General features: G+C 39.3%; 1 protein-coding gene across 5 annotated transcripts in view; it reads left to right on the top strand.

Annotated features, from left to right (window-relative positions):
* The window catches only part of Nf1 (neurofibromin 1), a 135046-nt gene that overhangs the window by 4680 nt on the left and 112267 nt on the right, over window positions 1–18099 (top strand). For all 5 annotated transcript variants that reach the window (XM_083128477.1, XM_083128478.1, XM_083128476.1 and 2 more), the window contains exons 2-8: window positions 2027–2170; window positions 4674–4857; window positions 5326–5437; window positions 5808–5920; window positions 14398–14516; window positions 16738–16866; window positions 17385–17627. In XM_083128477.1, coding sequence (XP_082984603.1) covers window positions 2027–2170; window positions 4674–4857; window positions 5326–5437; window positions 5808–5920; window positions 14398–14516; window positions 16738–16866; window positions 17385–17627 — 1044 coding nt within the window. The remainder of the gene's footprint in view (window positions 1–2026; window positions 2171–4673; window positions 4858–5325; window positions 5438–5807; window positions 5921–14397; window positions 14517–16737; window positions 16867–17384; window positions 17628–18099) is intronic.

Below are 18099 nucleotides of genomic sequence, written 5' to 3'. Positions count from 1 at the left end.
TTTTCCTGTTTCGACGCCATCTCGGAACTTAAGCTCGCTGCGGAAACTGACTGACTTGGAATTAACGATGCGGCCCCGCAGCAAGCATGACAAACAAAACAGCAGGTAGAGCATCAAAAACGTGGACAGTTGCCACTGCTTACGGTGTAGGTTTTACCCGTGTAAGGTAATAAATAGATTTATTATTAATTTTTATAACCACACCATTCATTTATAAACATGCTGTATTTCAGTTTTGGCTGACCTGGAATCTAATGTTGTACCAAGCGAACAAGATTTCTTGGACCATGTATCCATTTCAGGGAAGATCAGGGATGTGCAAGAGTTTCAGACTGTTAGAAGAAACTTAATTAACAATGCGAAGGTGTACATCACAGAAACATTGCCGTCTATGTCAACAGTTGCGATTGCATCTCTGCATGTTTTCGACACCTTGGGTTGGTCTCCCAAAGAAAATATTCTTCAGTTTGGGATAGAAGAAATAAAGAAGATCTACATATACTTTAACCCGATCCTTTATAATGAGAAAATGGATGTTCTGTCAGCAGAGTGGACAGAATACAAACTTTTGTTTCCTTCTCCAGCTTTGAATCAGACGCTGGAGAAGGTCCACATTGCCGATCCACAGTGCAGAGTTTCAGCAAGATTCCGCAACTTGCTCCAGATTTTGACATTTTGTGCTGTTCTACCAGTGAGCACAGCCTCATGTGAGGGAGGTTTCAGCTGTCACAACAGACTCAACACTACTTACAGGAACTCTCTGAAGACTGAGACACTGGATGATTTGTTCAGAGTTTCCGTAAACGGATCCTCCCTGTCAGAGTTTGACCCAGCAGCTGCAATTGATAAGTGGTACTTCAGTGCAGAACGACAGCGCTACACAAACATTAATTCCTAACTTTTTAATAAAATTGCTCATATTTTTATTATTTATCAATATAAAATAGTGGCGACCAAAGATTTTAGTCCGGCGACTGATTTCAAACTTGAAATTTCGTGCCCTGATATAATGTATTGTCAAAGTGCAATGTATAAATACTTTTTATGTTTGGTACAAATTAGTTATATTTTTGATAAGCCCTGTGAAGGTAATTGTGGTGTGATTAAGTCCCCAAAACTTTTAATTGTGAATTTATCCTCAAGTGTAGTTCACTGTAACGAGCAGCTGTTGGGAGTTCGTATGTGTGTGTGTAACTGAAACACACGGATCAAAAGTAAAGGAAAATGTGGACGTTCAAACATAAGAATGCTCGAGATCATAATATATCATGTGATAGTTGAACCCACTGCATACAAGATTGATATGGTATAGTTCAATCAGGGGAATGGGGAATATTACAGTCTGTGCGACTGCATAAGTGAATTCTAATCCTAATGATCCAAGTTACCAGGAAGGTGGTTGGCAGAAAGCATGTGGGAATAAAATTCAATGGACAGCTGCCTCCCATGTCAATTCTATAATGCCTGTTTCTTGATATGAGTTGGGCGGGGATACATGTTAGTTGCTTGTATGCTCGAAGAAACTTAGAGTGCAGTTTAGCAGATAACAGAATTTGGTACTTGCTGTGACGTTGTGTGACACAGCAGATAACAGAATTTGGTACTTGCTGTGACGTTGTGTGCCGAAGGTGTACCTATTCTCAACTTCATATGGTGCTTTTATCAACCACTTTTCTGTAGTGTTCTCAGTTGAGCAGTGGCCTTGTATTGAAAGTGTCACAACTTGGTTGAATTCAATATACACATGAATGTATGGAAGTCTGTAATAAATTTTATGACATATTTTGAAAACTATTTCTGTTGGTCACAAAGTAACATGAACATACTCTTAATGTAGATTAGTTAAACAGGTGACAAGGTGCTTTACCCAGGATCTGAACAAATGACTCCTACCTTTCCAGCACTTGATGGACAAGAATGAGAAAAATCAGTTTTCATTGTATGGGTAGCTTGAAAAGCATGTTTTTGTAGCACATATGTTAATTTTTCATGCCTTTGTGATATAATAAATTTTCTTTTTTCCAAGTTACCATGCCGAACGGGACCACAAACTACAATTTCTCGAATAAATGTTGAACAAAATAAAGAATGTTTGATCCTGATAAGCAGATACAAATTTTCATTGGTCATATCTGGCCTGACAAAAATTCTTCAGCGTGTCAACGAAATGGTAAGTACTTAAAATTGTTTACAAAATGAAGAGTGGAATACAAGGGTGAATCAAATGAAAATGTAGATAAAAAAACAAATTTAAATGTCAGAAATATGCACGCTCCAGCATTAAGACACTTGTGCTGTGTAACAAGTAGTGGTACCATTCTCATAGAAGTATTTTGTTAGCTAGGTTAAAATTTCTGTGAATACTACAGCATCCAAAGTAAATCTGTGTTCTCTTTAGTTCACCAAACACGTGAAAGTTACATAGCAAAGGGTCTGGACTGTAAGGCGAGAGCTCTATGTGTCCGTGCATTGTCCTGCAACAAGATTATCCCCGAGACAAAACACCACAGAGCATCCTTTGTGATGCAGACCTTTGTTTAGCATTCAGTAATACAGGATTCGCTGCACTTTACAGCGAAGAATGTATTCTTACTGGTTATGGCATCAGGTGACCATAATAATGAGACATCCCAAGGAGATCAGTTTACCTTCCCGCCCTTTTCTGAAAAATCAGTTGGGCCTAATTATGTTATATTATTATTTATTAAAGGATGATTCACATAAATGATACATCATAAACAACAAATGAAATATGATCTCCCATTGTCAAAAGGTATTAATTATTTTAATCTTGGTATGACTTGCATAGCGTATCTTGTCCTTTCTGACCAACCTTTATGATGAAGTTGAGTAGGTATTGCCAGAAGTATTCAGCAGAAGAATCAATCATCTTGAGAGCAGCTTTATTCTTCCATCAATCGTTCATAAATTTCCCCGAAAACCTTACCCCACATATAAGACAGGAAACTCTTAGATTTTTCTTACGAGTTGGTGTCAAAATGCAGGAACATTACATTCTTGTTGCAATTCCGTAAAGAAAATGCATGTTTATTCACTGCTCTACAAATAACGAAATGCATACTAAACTATGCATCTTTTTTAGCATGACATGTGTCTCAAATTTAGACTTTGTTTTCAAGATAACCCCCAGACTTGTATAAAATGGGGCAAATAGTGGCTTTTTAAAAATATGGACAGGAGGACTGGGACATGCCTCTGAAAAGAGACTGTTCCAGTCAAAATGCCTCTGAGAAGAGACTGTTCAGGTCAAAACGGAACATATGATCACCCTACTTACATGGGGTTACTAAGTCTCTAGACAGATGAAACCGATGTAGGGGAAGCTTGGCCCACTTTCATTTGACTCACTCTAATAATAATCAGATTATGTTCCTTCGTTCCTGTATTACTATTATAATTTATTTTTGCGTGGTGAATGTAATAACATTGTTATGTTTTTCATAGTAAGAACACACTTGTATTAGCTGGAGTATATATTCATAATGTAATTTAATGATCAACATGTTTTCCATAAAAAGTATATATTTTTTTCCTACCTTACAAAAGCCCCATCTAGTTACCTGCACTTTTTAACACTCGGTGCAGTGCAGGTGTATCCAGTGTCAGAGTGTGCAAGGAAATTACGATCAACCAACTAGACGGAAAGTGGTGTTCGAGTTCAGAAGATTCAACAAATGCCTGTCTGCTGCTTTAAAGGGTCATTTGATTAGTTAGCACGCACCACATGACCATACACCAAATACACTACTTGACTCGAAATCAACGAACCAGATGCTTCGGTGCAGAGTCGAAGCGAGTCAAAAAGTGCAGCCAACTAGACGGGGCTAAATTTTCAATGTTTCTTGAACCTTTTCTTGTTTTTATTCAGAAAGAAATATATACATTGTGTCGTGTGCATGACAGAAGCATCTACCGTTTTTTTGGTACATATGAATCTCTTCCCTGGTAATTCTATTCCATTTGTAACTTAGAACGATTGTAATTTAAGGGACAGTGTTTTACAAAATATTTTTTTTAAGTAAAGATCCTAATAATGTTTTTGGGTTCAATGTCAAGTTATGCAACTAGCAGAGGGTACATACTTGAATGATTTGAACAAGTAAGCAAATAGAAAGAAATATGTGGAGCTGAGCCAATTCCGATGGCAGTATATCAGTATAGGGAGGTAGTGTTGGAAAGTCATCATCATCCTTCACAGTTTCCTGCCTCTGGCTGGGTTGGCATAGAAGTCAAGCCCCTCCATTTTTTTCTTGGTCTTCCACCACTCCTCTCTTTCCACGATGTTCCAATCTTGTCCTCTTCTCCTAACACACTCTTTCCACAGACATCTTTCTATTGTTTGTGCATTGTAAGCTGTTACTGGTAGTCTTTCTGCATCCATCCTCTTCATGTGTCCGAACCATCTCATCTGTACCTGATCTATCCTGTCTTGAAGCTTCACCACACCCACTGTCTGTCGGATCTCCTCATTCCTTATTCTATCCCTTCTAGTCTAGTGAAAGTGATTTTACTTACACCCTTGATGGGAATCAGTAATGGAATGCAGTACTTTATAGTTGCTACAGAACTGAAAAGACTTCATTGTGGTTTTACTGCAGTTGTTTGTGGAAAAATTGCTTTTTTATATACATTGTTATATTTCTCTGTTGCAGTTTATTGCTGTGATGAGTGGACCAAGGCCTCACGGGGCAGATTTTGAGAAAAATTATTATGAATCCTTGCTAATTGTTATGGACACTTTGGAAAAGTGTCTCAGTGGGCAGCCAAAGGACACAACACGTTACGATGAGGCTATGAATGTGAAACTGCTCTTGAGGGAAATATGCCAGTTTGTTGGTAAGTTTTTATTTTATTATGTTGATGTAATTATTTGTGGTATGATAATGGGTAGGCAGAATATTGGCTCAAACCTATAACATGGTGTGGTTTCTCTATAGTTTATGAAAAGCATGTTTCAAATTATTTCATCCATTTACTGGCCTTTCTTGTGTGAACATTCAGTATACATTTACATGCTGCTATAAAGGTTAATATCACTTTTTTTAATGTTACTTGGTATCCCCCTTTTTTTTTTCTCAATACCACACAAGTTTTTCAACACGTTTAAAACCTTAAAATAATCCATAAATTATGTTGTTAGGTTTTCTATTGCATTGATTCCTTAAGTTCGTGTTTCACTTCATTTTCTTTGTTTGTTATCCAAGTCTGTTTTCAAGTCGTGAAATTTTGTAGTAAAAATTACTTGCTTGCTTGGAAAATCTAATATTTCACTTTTAATTTAAAAATTTAATGATTTTGTTTCAGATGTTCCATATGAAAATCCGTATGTTCCTCAGCTAAAGAATTTGGCATCAAAAGTACTGTTTGCCTTAAGTTTGAATTTTTTTAGCCAAGTTTTCAACAGAATATCAGCAAGGTATGTGTCGTACACTTTTATTCAAAATATATTGCATAATTTACAGTAATTGCTTTAATTCACATTATTGACTTTATCCAACAGTCATTATCAGCTTAATTAAACAAAGGTGAAAAATTCCATGTTTGAATTTGGGAAATAGAAACAGTAGTATTTCCAGAAGTAAAAATAGAATAAAATATTTAAATGTTGATATATATCTATACATTATTTATCAATAAATTGTATTCGTAAGTGATACATTTTCTTAGCCCTACAATTCACATTTGCTTACAATGCATTAATTTAAAGGTATTTTTTTTATATTGTAAGTACATTTCATAAACAAATGATAACATGTGTTGAAGAAGTGATTAATTTTTCTTTTCAGATTGCAAGAGCTTAGTGCATGCCCTCCTAGTGAAGAAAATCCTGACTATAGTGATATCGAGCTGATTCAGCATATTAATGTGGATGTAAACAGGCTGATCAAGTTATTTACTGGTCAGTAATCCATTAAAAATTTTTGTAATGTGCGTATTTTGTTGTACTTGATCCGAAAGTCTAAACAAATAGTATGGCAGATTGACTTTAAATTCACAGGAAGCATAGTTTTCAGATCAGTTGATTGTCTCTGAAAATGTTATCTGTACAATATCTTTAATTGCTTGAATATCAGTCCTTCAAGGAGAGAAGGGAATGAGCTATGGAAGGGTTAAAATGTGGTTGAAAGGGATGAAGGGCTTCTGATGGTTGGAACACACACCATTCTTGATGCTGCTGCAAGGAATAGCTAATAGCTTCAGATACATGAACAAGGCATGAAATACTTTTTAATCCCTTTTTAGCTATTGTAACCATGTTTTAATCTTTCACGGCTCATACTTTTCTTGGGATGTGAGGCACCTTCTGAGAAGACATTTAAAAAGTCAACCTCCCCGAACTTCACTGTAGTAACTTCTTGTAGGCCAACAAGGCTCTGGTGCCTGGACCAGCTACCAGGATAATCTTCTATGAGATCATGTTGTCCTTGCGTGTATGTTGCATATTTTCTTTAACCCCTTAAGTGTGGAATTTGTTGAGCAAGTCGCTACTGGAAAATGTAGGTTTTTCGTCAAATTCAGTTGAAAACCTTTTAAGTGTGGATGGATATATATATTGTGAGGCAACCACCAGTTTAGTATTTCTTTTTCAATAATTATATACATATTATTTTTTTTTGTATGTGTTTCGTGTGTAGTTTGCGCTCTTCTCTGGAGTGTAAGTGATCCAGTCAAGGAGGACTCTGGCGAGAAGGTGCGGGTAGAAATTTTGTATTTTAATTATATATATTTTTTCTTTCTTGGGTTTATATTAAATATTAATCTATTCCTATTCTCCTGGGGTATTTGGGTTATAGTTAGGGATTAGTTGAGGTCCAGTACTACCAGTGTACCCTCATATACGGTCCATAACAGATTACGGGCAGCTAGATGTGGAATTTTAACATGTAGTGTAACAAAATACGCAAGAGGGCAGCACCTCGTGTGACTGACCAAAAAGGACTTGTTGGACACCCCCTCTGCCGGTCAGTCCAAGAACCACCCCAGGGGGGAGAAGGGGGAAGTTTTTTTTATGTTCTCTCTCTTCGAGGAAAGAGTCTACAAAAAGACACAACAAAGATATAATATGGCGGAGTAGAAGGACATAGTAAAACAGCCTGTAGAGAGTGTGCGAGTGTGCATTGTGCAAATAGTGCGGATAAGGATTTTTTGACATGTGTAATATCGAAGCAAGGATCTTAGGAAAGGATTGGACACAGTGAAAGAATGAAGCCGCAGAAAGAAAGTGTGTAAAGAAGAGGACTGGACTAGCTTAGAAGGAATATGCAGGTGAGAGTGCAGTGAATAAGGGCCCCAACGAAAGGCGCCGGGACTTAGTTAGTGTGTGTGCATGGGGTTAACAAAACAAATAGTAGAGGCCTCTAATAACTAAGACGGAACTGTAAATACAACAAGAAGCAAAAGTATATACTTATAATGTTCACAATCATTTAATCATATTCTTTCAACAACGCAGAAATAATAAATTCAATATTTGTATAAATATTATTGTACTAATTGTTTTTTTTTGAACATCTTATTGTGCTCACGGCGGCGAGGTGGGGAAAGGGTTAACACCTACGTAAACTTTCATAAAGAGTCTCATGCCATCCCTTTCGCCTCTCCCCGTTGTGCGTCACATGGCGCCCAATAGCGTGGCGCGAATCCACGTAAGTTGTAGAAAAAGTGAAAAGAAGGAAACAATAGATCAGTAACACATTTTTAAATTTGAAAGGATGAAAATCAAAATGCCAGTTCCGTTGTATCTGCCATGGATCGTATGTGAGGATGCATGCTGTAGTGTAGAATAGAAAGTAAATTTTATAGATAATTTTAAATCTTTATTTCAGGACTTAAGCAATTTTATATTTTTGTGGGCTCTTTCAAAATTGTGTTGTTGTTAGTGTTTTATTTAAAGTGAGAAAAGGAATAGATTCATGACTAGCATTATGGGGAGGCGTACGCGTGATAATGTCACGTCTAGTTTTATTCCTTCTCCAAAGGGTCTTCCTAAAGACGCCACTGTGGAGGGAACGCTGGGTCCAGAGAGGAGTGCTAACTGCACAGGGGCGGTTCATAAATCTGTCGGTGGTAATTCCTTGGGGGGAGGCCAGATAACTAATGAAGAAATTTTTGCCTTACTCCAAAATGTCCAGGGTACCCTGGAAGAAATGAAAAAAGATCAGCAGGAAACACGGAAGAGGTTAGAAAAAAATCATGAAGAGCTCCAGAAAAATCATAACAATTTAAAAGATGATGTAAAACGCTTGGAAAAAGGTCACCAAGAACTAAAAGGGGAAGTGAAGAAAAATTTTAAAGATTTGTCCCAATCCAATAGGGTTGTTGAGGAAAGGATGGGTCAGCTTGAGAGCGAATTCATTGAGATTAATCAGATCACTGGCTCCAGAATAGATTGCGTAAGCGATAGGGCAAATAAATTAGAGGAAAGGGTCACCACTCTCCACAATAATATAACGGAGGATATACGCATCCACACAGGAGGTGACTGCGAGAAAACTGCAGAAAATGTAATACAAGCAGCGATGGCAGAATTCAACAACGCACTGCAGCAACAGTATGACGCATTCCATCAAGAGGTTGCTTTGTTGAGAGAGGAAGTGTCGGGCCTTAAAAGGGACATCGTATCTGTAAGAAAGGATACAGAATCGGCTGTCTCCGCGGTCACTCGACGATTAGATACTTTCATAGATAAAGGTGAGAGGCAAAGTTCACGGCCAAGCTCAGTTACGCCCTCTAACAATGGCAATAATGCATACTTACATAGAGATTTGAAATTGCCCACCTATCACGGAACAGAGGATGAATTAAAAACTCACAATTACATGCAAGAAATGAGGACATATTTAGCGTTGTCTCAGGTACCATATGAGCAACAAGCCCAGGTCGCGGGGCTGTCGTTGAGAAACGCGGCTGCTAATTGGTTTACTATCCACAAAGGCAATATTACGGATTACAAGGGGTTTGAAAGTTGTTTTTCTCAAGAGTACCTGAGTGAAGAGAGACTCCTGAGACTGCGTGCGGAGCTCTTTACTTCTCGATACAATCCAGTCGACGGGAAATCTTTATGTGAATATGTTATGACCCTTGTCCAGAAGAACGCAATATTACCTTCGCCGCTCGATGATAGGATGTTAGCTAAAATGGCTATAAAGCAATTGCCTGCGTACGCTCAGAGGTGCCTCATTGGGTCACCGGTCGACACCTCTAAGCAGGTAATTAACCTTCTTAAGGAAATCCAAGAAACGTCGCATGCTGCAACTTTTCAACCAAACAATAGAGCGAGGATGAGACAGGTAAATTCTGTGCGTGGCGGAGAAACTGATAGAGACAGACGGAATAATTACGTCAGCCCAAGTGCGAGTTATTCTCCGGACAATGAGAGGAATGTCAACAGGTTCGAGAGGCAACCGCCTCAGGGCCCCAGACCCTTCGCGCAGCAAGGCCGAGGAGGGGGGAGCTACGGCAGACGTAATGGTGGCAACCACGGGTCTAGGGGGGAGGAAGAGGCGAGTCGCGGACAACAGAGCTCGCGGTTCTTTTCTGCCAACAGTGTATCAGTGGCAAGGCAAAATGAGGAAGACTGTCCCTCCAATAATGAAGCATGACAAAAGGGAAATATCCTAAATGCGGAAAGACACTTAGGAAACCGGACTGCGATAAATGAATCTTTTGATTTATCTGGGGAAGAAAATACAAATTGTGAGGATGAAATGGAAGAATATGAAACTAAAGTAATGCAAGTTCATACAAGAGACCTTATTGTGCCGCTGGCATTGGAAAAAGAAAGAAAAAAAAAAGAAACAAAATAAAGTTCACAATTTTAAAGAATATTAGTGTTATAATCTTGTTCATGTGTGTAATATAATGTTGTAATATCAATTTACATCTATATTTCTAATTAGTTATTATGGCGTAGTCTTATAGGTAGCAGGGGCTATGTCCCCCTAAAAAAAAAAATAATAATAATAACATAATCATTTATTAAATTACAAGGAGTACGAAATCATACTGTAGAGGGCTTGCCCTACTGTATGATTACGGAGGGGGGATGTGAGGCAACCACCAGTTTAGTATTTCTTTTTCAATAATTATATACATATTATTTTTTTTTGTATGTGTTTCGTGTGTAGTTTGCGCTCTTCTCTGGAGTGTAAGTGATCCAGTCAAGGAGGACTCTGGCGAGAAGGTGCGGGTAGAAATTTTGTATTTTAATTATATATATTTTTTCTTTCTTGGGTTTATATTAAATATTAATCTATTCCTATTCTCCTGGGGTATTTGGGTTATAGTTAGGGATTAGTTGAGGTCCAGTACTACCAGTGTACCCTCATATACGGTCCATAACAGATTACGGGCAGCTAGATGTGGAATTTTAACATGTAGTGTAACAAAATACGCAAGAGGGCAGCACCTCGTGTGACTGACCAAAAAGGACTTGTTGGACACCCCCTCTGCCGGTCAGTCCAAGAACCACCCCAGGGGGGAGAAGGGGGAAGTTTTTTTTATGTTCTCTCTCTTCGAGGAAAGAGTCTACAAAAAGACACAACAAAGATATAATATGGCGGAGTAGAAGGACATAGTAAAACAGCCTGTAGAGAGTGTGCGAGTGTGCATTGTGCAAATAGTGCGGATAAGGATTTTTTGACATGTGTAATATCGAAGCAAGGATCTTAGGAAAGGATTGGACACAGTGAAAGAATGAAGCCGCAGAAAGAAAGTGTGTAAAGAAGAGGACTGGACTAGCTTAGAAGGAATATGCAGGTGAGAGTGCAGTGAATAAGGGCCCCAACGAAAGGCGCCGGGACTTAGTTAGTGTGTGTGCATGGGGTTAACAAAACAAATAGTAGAGGCCTCTAATAACTAAGACGGAACTGTAAATACAACAAGAAGCAAAAGTATATACTTATAATGTTCACAATCATTTAATCATATTCTTTCAACAACGCAGAAATAATAAATTCAATATTTGTATAAATATTATTGTACTAATTGTTTTTTTTTGAACATCTTATTGTGCTCACGGCGGCGAGGTGGGGAAAGGGTTAACACCTACGTAAACTTTCATAAAGAGTCTCATGCCATCCCTTTCGCCTCTCCCCGTTGTGCGTCACATATATATATATATATATATATATATATATATATATATATATATATATATATAATGGATAAAAGCAAGGAGGGCCAAAAGGGCTAAGTAAAAATCAAATAAGGTAAAAGGAAACACTCACCGGACAGTAAGAAAATTCAAAATTTTCGCTAATTTATAGCATCATCGGTGTGAGAAGAAACAGAAGACGGAACCGGAAGTTGGGGTCCTGCAGAGTTGCCAGGTCCCCATTGAAGAAGAAGCGGTGCGTAGAACGAAAAAAACACTGTTTCGTCACCAGGCTCGTCGTGAACTGTGAGTGTGTAGGATGAGTTGGGCGGGAGGGTGGGTGAGGGTTGGGCATTACTGGGTGGCCTTGTTCAGGCCAGGTGGAGTGGTTGCACTCATGGCCGATATATAGGCCCTCTCCCATCTTTTGCGAACAGAGGTGTTGGCTGGTTGGGGTAGGAGGTGGATGATCGCTACCCGGAAGCAGTCGTTGAAACTGATGTTGTGGTGGTTGGTGTGGACGGCGACAGTGAAGTCCAGGTTGTGGGTGGAGGAGCGGTGGTTATTGATGCGGAGGTTGAGGGACATTGATGTTTCCCCCAGGTAAAAATCACCACAGATGTTGCAGGTGAGGATGTAGATAAGGTTTGAGGCATGGCAGGTCCCTTTGGGATGGAGGGTAAATTTGCCAGTGGCCGTGTGCACCTGGAGGGTGTGAGAAGTGATGAGGATGGGACAGGTCTTGCACCTGGGTCGGTTGCATTTATGGACAGGGGGGTGTTGGATGTGTGGTGAAGGAGTGTTGTGGACCAGGATGTTTTGGAGGTTAGGGGGACGTTTGAAAACCACCCTGGGTTTGTCGGGAAATATGTTTTTGGTTTCGGGATCACTGTGGAGGATTGGGAGAAGAGAGTGCAGTGTGTGCCTGATTTTGTTGAGGTGGGGATGATATTGGGTGATGAGTGCAGGTGGGTTGGTGGCAGCAGGTTTCTTGGTGGTGGTGGTATGTGAGGCAGCTCGTGATATTTGCTTGGTGACCAGGATGGAGGGATATCCACGGTTAACCAGGGCCTGGTGTAGGCAGAGGTTATAATTCTGGCGGGAGGTGGGTGAAGTGTTCAGGCGCTGTCCCCTGAGGGCCAGAGAGAATGGAATTGCTTTTTTTGGTGTGGAACGGGTGGGAGCTGGAGAAGTGTAGGTATTGCATGTGGTTGGTGGGTTTTATGTGGATGGAGGTAGTCAGGTGTCCTCCCTCGATGTGCACGTCCACATCCAGGAAGGTGATCTGGTTGGGGGGAGTGTGTCCAGGTGAATTTTAGGGAACGGAAGTGGTTAAGTTGGTCCAGGAAGGCTGACAAGGATGGTTCTCCATGTGTCCAGAGCATGAAGATGTCGTCGATGATATATACAGGGTGTCATTTTAATGGCGCCCACGGACCACGGAAACGTGTAGAGGACATCAAAACAAACAACTTTTCTCAGTAACATTTTTCTCGTTGGTGCGTCGTTTCGGCGCTACAGTCGTTCAAAAAAGCCCGTTTTGCCGCCTGAATGCTGGCAACCACACACAACATTTGATTGCATTTGTGACGTCATATCCCGTCCTGAAGCGATACGTTCCAGGGTTGCCAGGAACACACATATTCTGTGAAAAATGACATAGCTACAATCAGCCACATTATGTACCGTAAAATTAAACGAGAAAACACGTTCTGTAACCTTCCAGGAAGTAAATAAACGATACTAAAAATGGTAGAATGAAAATCGAATTCAAGTAAAAGTGGTCATATCGAATTTTGTCTCAGCTTACATGCTATGTAGTTACCAAGTTGGCATCTACAATTTAGTCTTATACACTTCGTTCTTCTGATACTAGTTGTCTGTGACACACTGAACAGACGACAAAATTGAAATGAAAGAACTCAAAATTCAAAAGGTAAGCAACACATAGGCAAATATAATGTATATTCAGGGCATTATGAGGCAAGTGGCAAAAATGGTTGAAAATACAGGGATATAAGTAGTAGTAATACAAGCTTTCCGACGACTGTGTTTATCTATGCACCGGATACACATGTAATAGTTTGCAACTGTGAACAGGACAGTATATTCGCTACTGATTCATCATTAGATTGTTACTGTGGTTGTACGTGTTTTAGCCGAAATGTAACAACGTGAACCTCAGATACTTCCGTTATCAACACAAAAGTACCACAAGGCATCTGGACACAAACCGTAGATATCAACCTTGCACAGAGATTTGCAAATATTTGACATGTTGCTGGGCGTAAACAGCCACATGTAAGCTCTAAGTCCAAATGAAATTTATTGTTGTTGATATTTGATATGTAGGCTGAGACAAAATCCGATTTTGATACTTCATTTTGAATATGTTTTTTTTTACCATTCTCATATCGTTGGTTCACTTCTCCCTCCCCGGAGATGACAGCTGATCTTCTGGCTGGTAGGCTATGATATTCGGTCTTCTGGACGCGTTTCAAGCTTCGTTTTACAGCTAATAATGTGGTTGGTAGTTTGTCATTTTTCACAAAATTTGTGTGTTCCTTGCAACCCTGCCGTGTGCTGTTTCGCCGCGGGAAATGACGTCACAGATACGATCAAATGTTGTGTTGGGTTGCCAGCATCCAGGCGGCAAAACTGTCTTTTTTGAACGGCTGTAGCGTCGAATCGACGCACCAACGAGAAAAATGTTACTGAGAAAAGTTATTTGTTTTGATGTCCTCTATACGAATCTGGGTTCCGTGGGCGCCATTAATATGACACCCTGTATATATATATATATATATATATATATATATACACACCTATTCAATTTACTGTGGTGTATAGAGTCACACAGACGTTTGGTGAGATAGTTCTTGCTGTAGCAGAAACAAAAAAATAGTAGCAAGAGAGGAAAAAGACTGAAAAGAAGAAGAAGGAAAAATAATTTTCCCTTATTCTTTCTTTTTGTCTTCTTTTTTGCCCTTTTCCTCTCTTCCTACTATTTTTGTTTCTACTACAGCTAGAACTATCTCACAATAAGTAGTAGCAAGAGAGGATAGAGACGAAAGAAAGAAGAAGAATTTTCCCTTCTTTCTTTTCATCTTCTTCTTTTTCGTTAGAATACATTGCTTCTCAAACCTGAAGGTTTATATCTGCAGCAACAAGCCTTCCATCTGTCTCCATCCTGGGCAAGATCAATCCAATCTTTTCCATCCTTACTGGTTTCCTTTAGGTCCATCTCAACATTATACCTCCATCTTTGTTTTTTCTTGCAGAATGCATTCAGAAATTCCGGCAATTAAAGAAATGCGTCCATGTTGTGCTGATGAATTCTCTGGAGAAGGCCATTTGGAATTGGATGGATACATATCCTGCTGAATTTGCAGATTTGCAGGTTAGTTCAGAATACATTGCTGGTGAGCTCTTAAGCAGTGTACTAGTAGTACTTATGGGAACTGTATATTTTGACAAAATGTTTTAAAATGATATAATGGCATTAGAACATTGTACGACTAAGTGTGTTGAGTTGAAATACGGGGTGTCCGGCTTAGACCTTTAACATTACAATAGAGCATAATTTTGCAGAGAAACCCATTTTTATTATCAAAATTTACATTTTGGTAGAAAAACTCATGCATTTTTTTTATCCCAGCACCGTCACTTCACACAACCTTGATATGAGCCCCCCCTGTGGCATGGCAGATGTCGAACCGATATTCCAATTCCGTCCAGGTATTCACGAGCATTTGAGGGTTCACATTGTTAATCGCCTGACGAATTCTGTTACGCAGATCTTCCAAGTTCTCGATGGGCATACTGTAGACTTCGTCCTTAATGAACCCCCAAAAGAAAAAGTCTAGGGGGGAAAGATCCGGCGAGCGCGGAGGCCAAGCAAGTGATTTAGATCCTCTCCCTATCCATCTTCTAGGGAAATGCTCATCGAGAGATTCTCGTACAATGATAGCAAAATTTACAGGGGCTCCATCTTGTTGGAAAATGGTTTCTGGAGGGATTTGAGGCACAGTGTAATGCTGAAGCATGTCTAATATTTTGTTCCTCTCACTGTTTCTTCAGCAAAGAAGAACGGCCTATTATCTTCTCTTTCATTAACCCACACCACACATTAACGTTTGGCGAGTCTCATAATTTCACGAAACTCCTGAGGATTGTCACTTCTCCAAATACGGCAATTTTGCTTGTTAACTTTGCCACACGTGTGGAATGCATCTTCATCAGAAAAGCACACCTTGTCCAGAAAAGCATTGTTGTTGTCAATTTTGGTTAACATTTTTCCCGAAAATGTCTGTCTTTTAGGCTTATGATCAGGATAAACTCATTAATGTAACTGGATCTTGTACTCCCGTAGACGTAACCTTTTGTACACCATGTCATGGATAGTAGACCGAGGAATGTTGAGCTCTAAACTTGCACGTCATATTGATTTTTCTTGGACTTCTTGTGAATGCAGAGCAAATCACTTCAAAGTTTTCCTCTGATATCTTCCGCTTCACGTACTTCACGGCCACTGACACAACACTTCCAGTTTCTCTTAGTTGTTTATCCCACTTAGCAATACTCAAATAGGAAGGAACATTGTCGTGACGTTGAAGATTGAATTCACGCCGAAAAGCACGTTGAACAAGCTTCACAGATTTGTTTTCTGCCAGTAAAAGAACGCACAACACTTTCTGCTGAACCGTCCACTCCGCCATCTTGGAATTTATATGCGTTACACGCACATGCGCGTCAAATCAACTCGAAGTACTGGTGATTCTCGCAAATGACCACAGTTGCCAGTCCCATACAAACAATAAGTTTCATTTGAAATTGAATGTAACTAAAGTTATACTGTTTTGTAATGTTAAAGTTCTAATCCGGACACCCTGTATTATGGGCATGTTGAACAAGTGAGTCAAATTAATTTGTGTGCATGACCTTCTGGTCATCATCATCATCCTTCGCAGTTTCCTGCCTCTGGCTGGGTCGGCATAGAAGTCGAGCCTCTTCATTTTCTTCTGGTCTTCACCACTCCTCTCTTTCCATGGTGTTTGAATCTTCTAACACACTCCAGGATCTGCTCTTTCCACAAGCATCTTGGTCTCCCTTTTGGCCTTATTCCCACTCCTTGTGCTTTGTGTGCTCTTACTGGCAGTCTTTCTGCACCGACCTTCTGGTAAAACACCCAAATGTCAACCTGACTTCCACGTAGTTCACCCCGTTAACTGCTTCTTGCAGACCAACGAAGCTCTGGCATCTGGACTTACAGCCAGTATAATCCTTTGTAGAGCTGTGTGTGTGCTTTGTCCTTATATGTGACGAGTGCCCCTCTACTGCCTCTGCTTTTAACCCAGATAAGAGTATTTTAGTTCTGAGACATGTGTTTATTTTATTTATGGTATGGAGCTGGGCCCCGTATAATGTGAGAGGTGCAAAATAGCCTAAGTGCTGACGTACCCACAATTTCCAATTCAATCAAATTAATCCAAATTTTGCACCCTTGTACAGTCAAAGAAAGTTTGTTAGTCTTGTGGATAGAATTAGGATTTATTATTGTAAGTATAACGTTAATTCTTTTCATAATTTTATCTAATATTTCTTTCTTTCATGTATTTCAGAAGCAGCCAAACGAAGACCTCTCAAAGTGTTGTGAAGGGCTGTTTGATATCTTGGATAGTTTTGCTGAGAACAAGAAGGGCAGAGCTGCAGTGTGGCCACTCCAAGTCATGCTTCTTATTTTGTCACCTGTAAGTTTGCTTAATATTTTGTGGTACTGCAATCAACATATCCAAAATTAGTGGATGTTCCCTGTTCGGCCTCCATACTTTAGCCTAGCAAATAAATACTGGCTTGGTAACTGAGCACTTTAAGTGGTCAAATTTTCATCTTGAGTCCTCGGTTTATGTCCCGGTTGAGCTTGAAATACTTTCTCTTATCTGAGAATATAAAAACATAATCCTCAATTACATTGGAATTATAAAGTCATTTTTTCTTTTCACTGAATACTGGTGCAAAATAAATAAATAACTTTGAATTTCACATAATTTCCAGGCTAATTATTTTCCACCAAAGTTCCACGTGCCACTTTCGTGGACCCTTCAGAACACTAAAATACCAGAAAAGTATCAGCTGTTATCAGGTAAATAAATTCCAACCAATATCTATCAATACTGATTGTATTTCCTCAGCCCTACTGTATTTATATATAGTTCTACTCTTCTTCGTATTTACGTGTACTCTACAATCTGCTTGCTCCCACTTGCAGAAAGTGTTGGAAGAGATAGTGAATGCTGATTCTGGAGCACCTTGTTCACCGCGTCACTCAAAGAAGAAGCAATTTATAGATTCCATCAAGAGGGCAGTGGCGGCTCAAGGAGGTAGTCGTCAGCTGACAGAAGCAGCGGCTGTCACATGTGTGAAACTATGCAAAGCTTCCACCTACATTAACATATTGGATTCTAATAATGTAGTCTTCACTCTTGTACAAAGCGTCATCAATGACTTGAAAGTGAGTATTTTTCACATAAATCTGCTGTATGAATAAAAAAATTGGAAATTACGTTCATTACTTATTGATTTCCACTGGACACTAGTCCGAATGAAATATTTTGTAACATTTCATCACTGAAGAACTGAAATATTGCAAAAAATAAAATAAATACAGTAAACCTTAATTTTACATTTTTCAGGCAACTGAGTTAAAGAAAAACAAAATTGAAATGTAAAAAACATGAATGGCTTATTGCAGAAAGGGACCTGAGTCACATTTTTGAGGTATCGGAGTTAATTTTTTCATCTCCACTGTGTCTAGCAGCATACTGCAGGGGGATGCATTGAGGGTTGCAAAATTAACTATTCATTATGTTGAATATTTGAGCCAACAACGGCACATTTCTTTCTTACACTATTAATATTATACGATTTTTCATTGTTTTTCTCAGAATTGTGCAAAAGTGACTCAGGTCCCTTTCTGCAATAAG

Source organism: Lepisma saccharinum, chromosome 9, assembly GCF_977018435.1.
Source record: "Lepisma saccharinum chromosome 9, izLepSacc3.1, whole genome shotgun sequence".
NCBI lineage: Eukaryota > Metazoa > Arthropoda > Insecta > Zygentoma > Lepismatidae > Lepisma > Lepisma saccharinum.
This window is presented reverse-complemented; position numbering and strand designations above follow the sequence as displayed.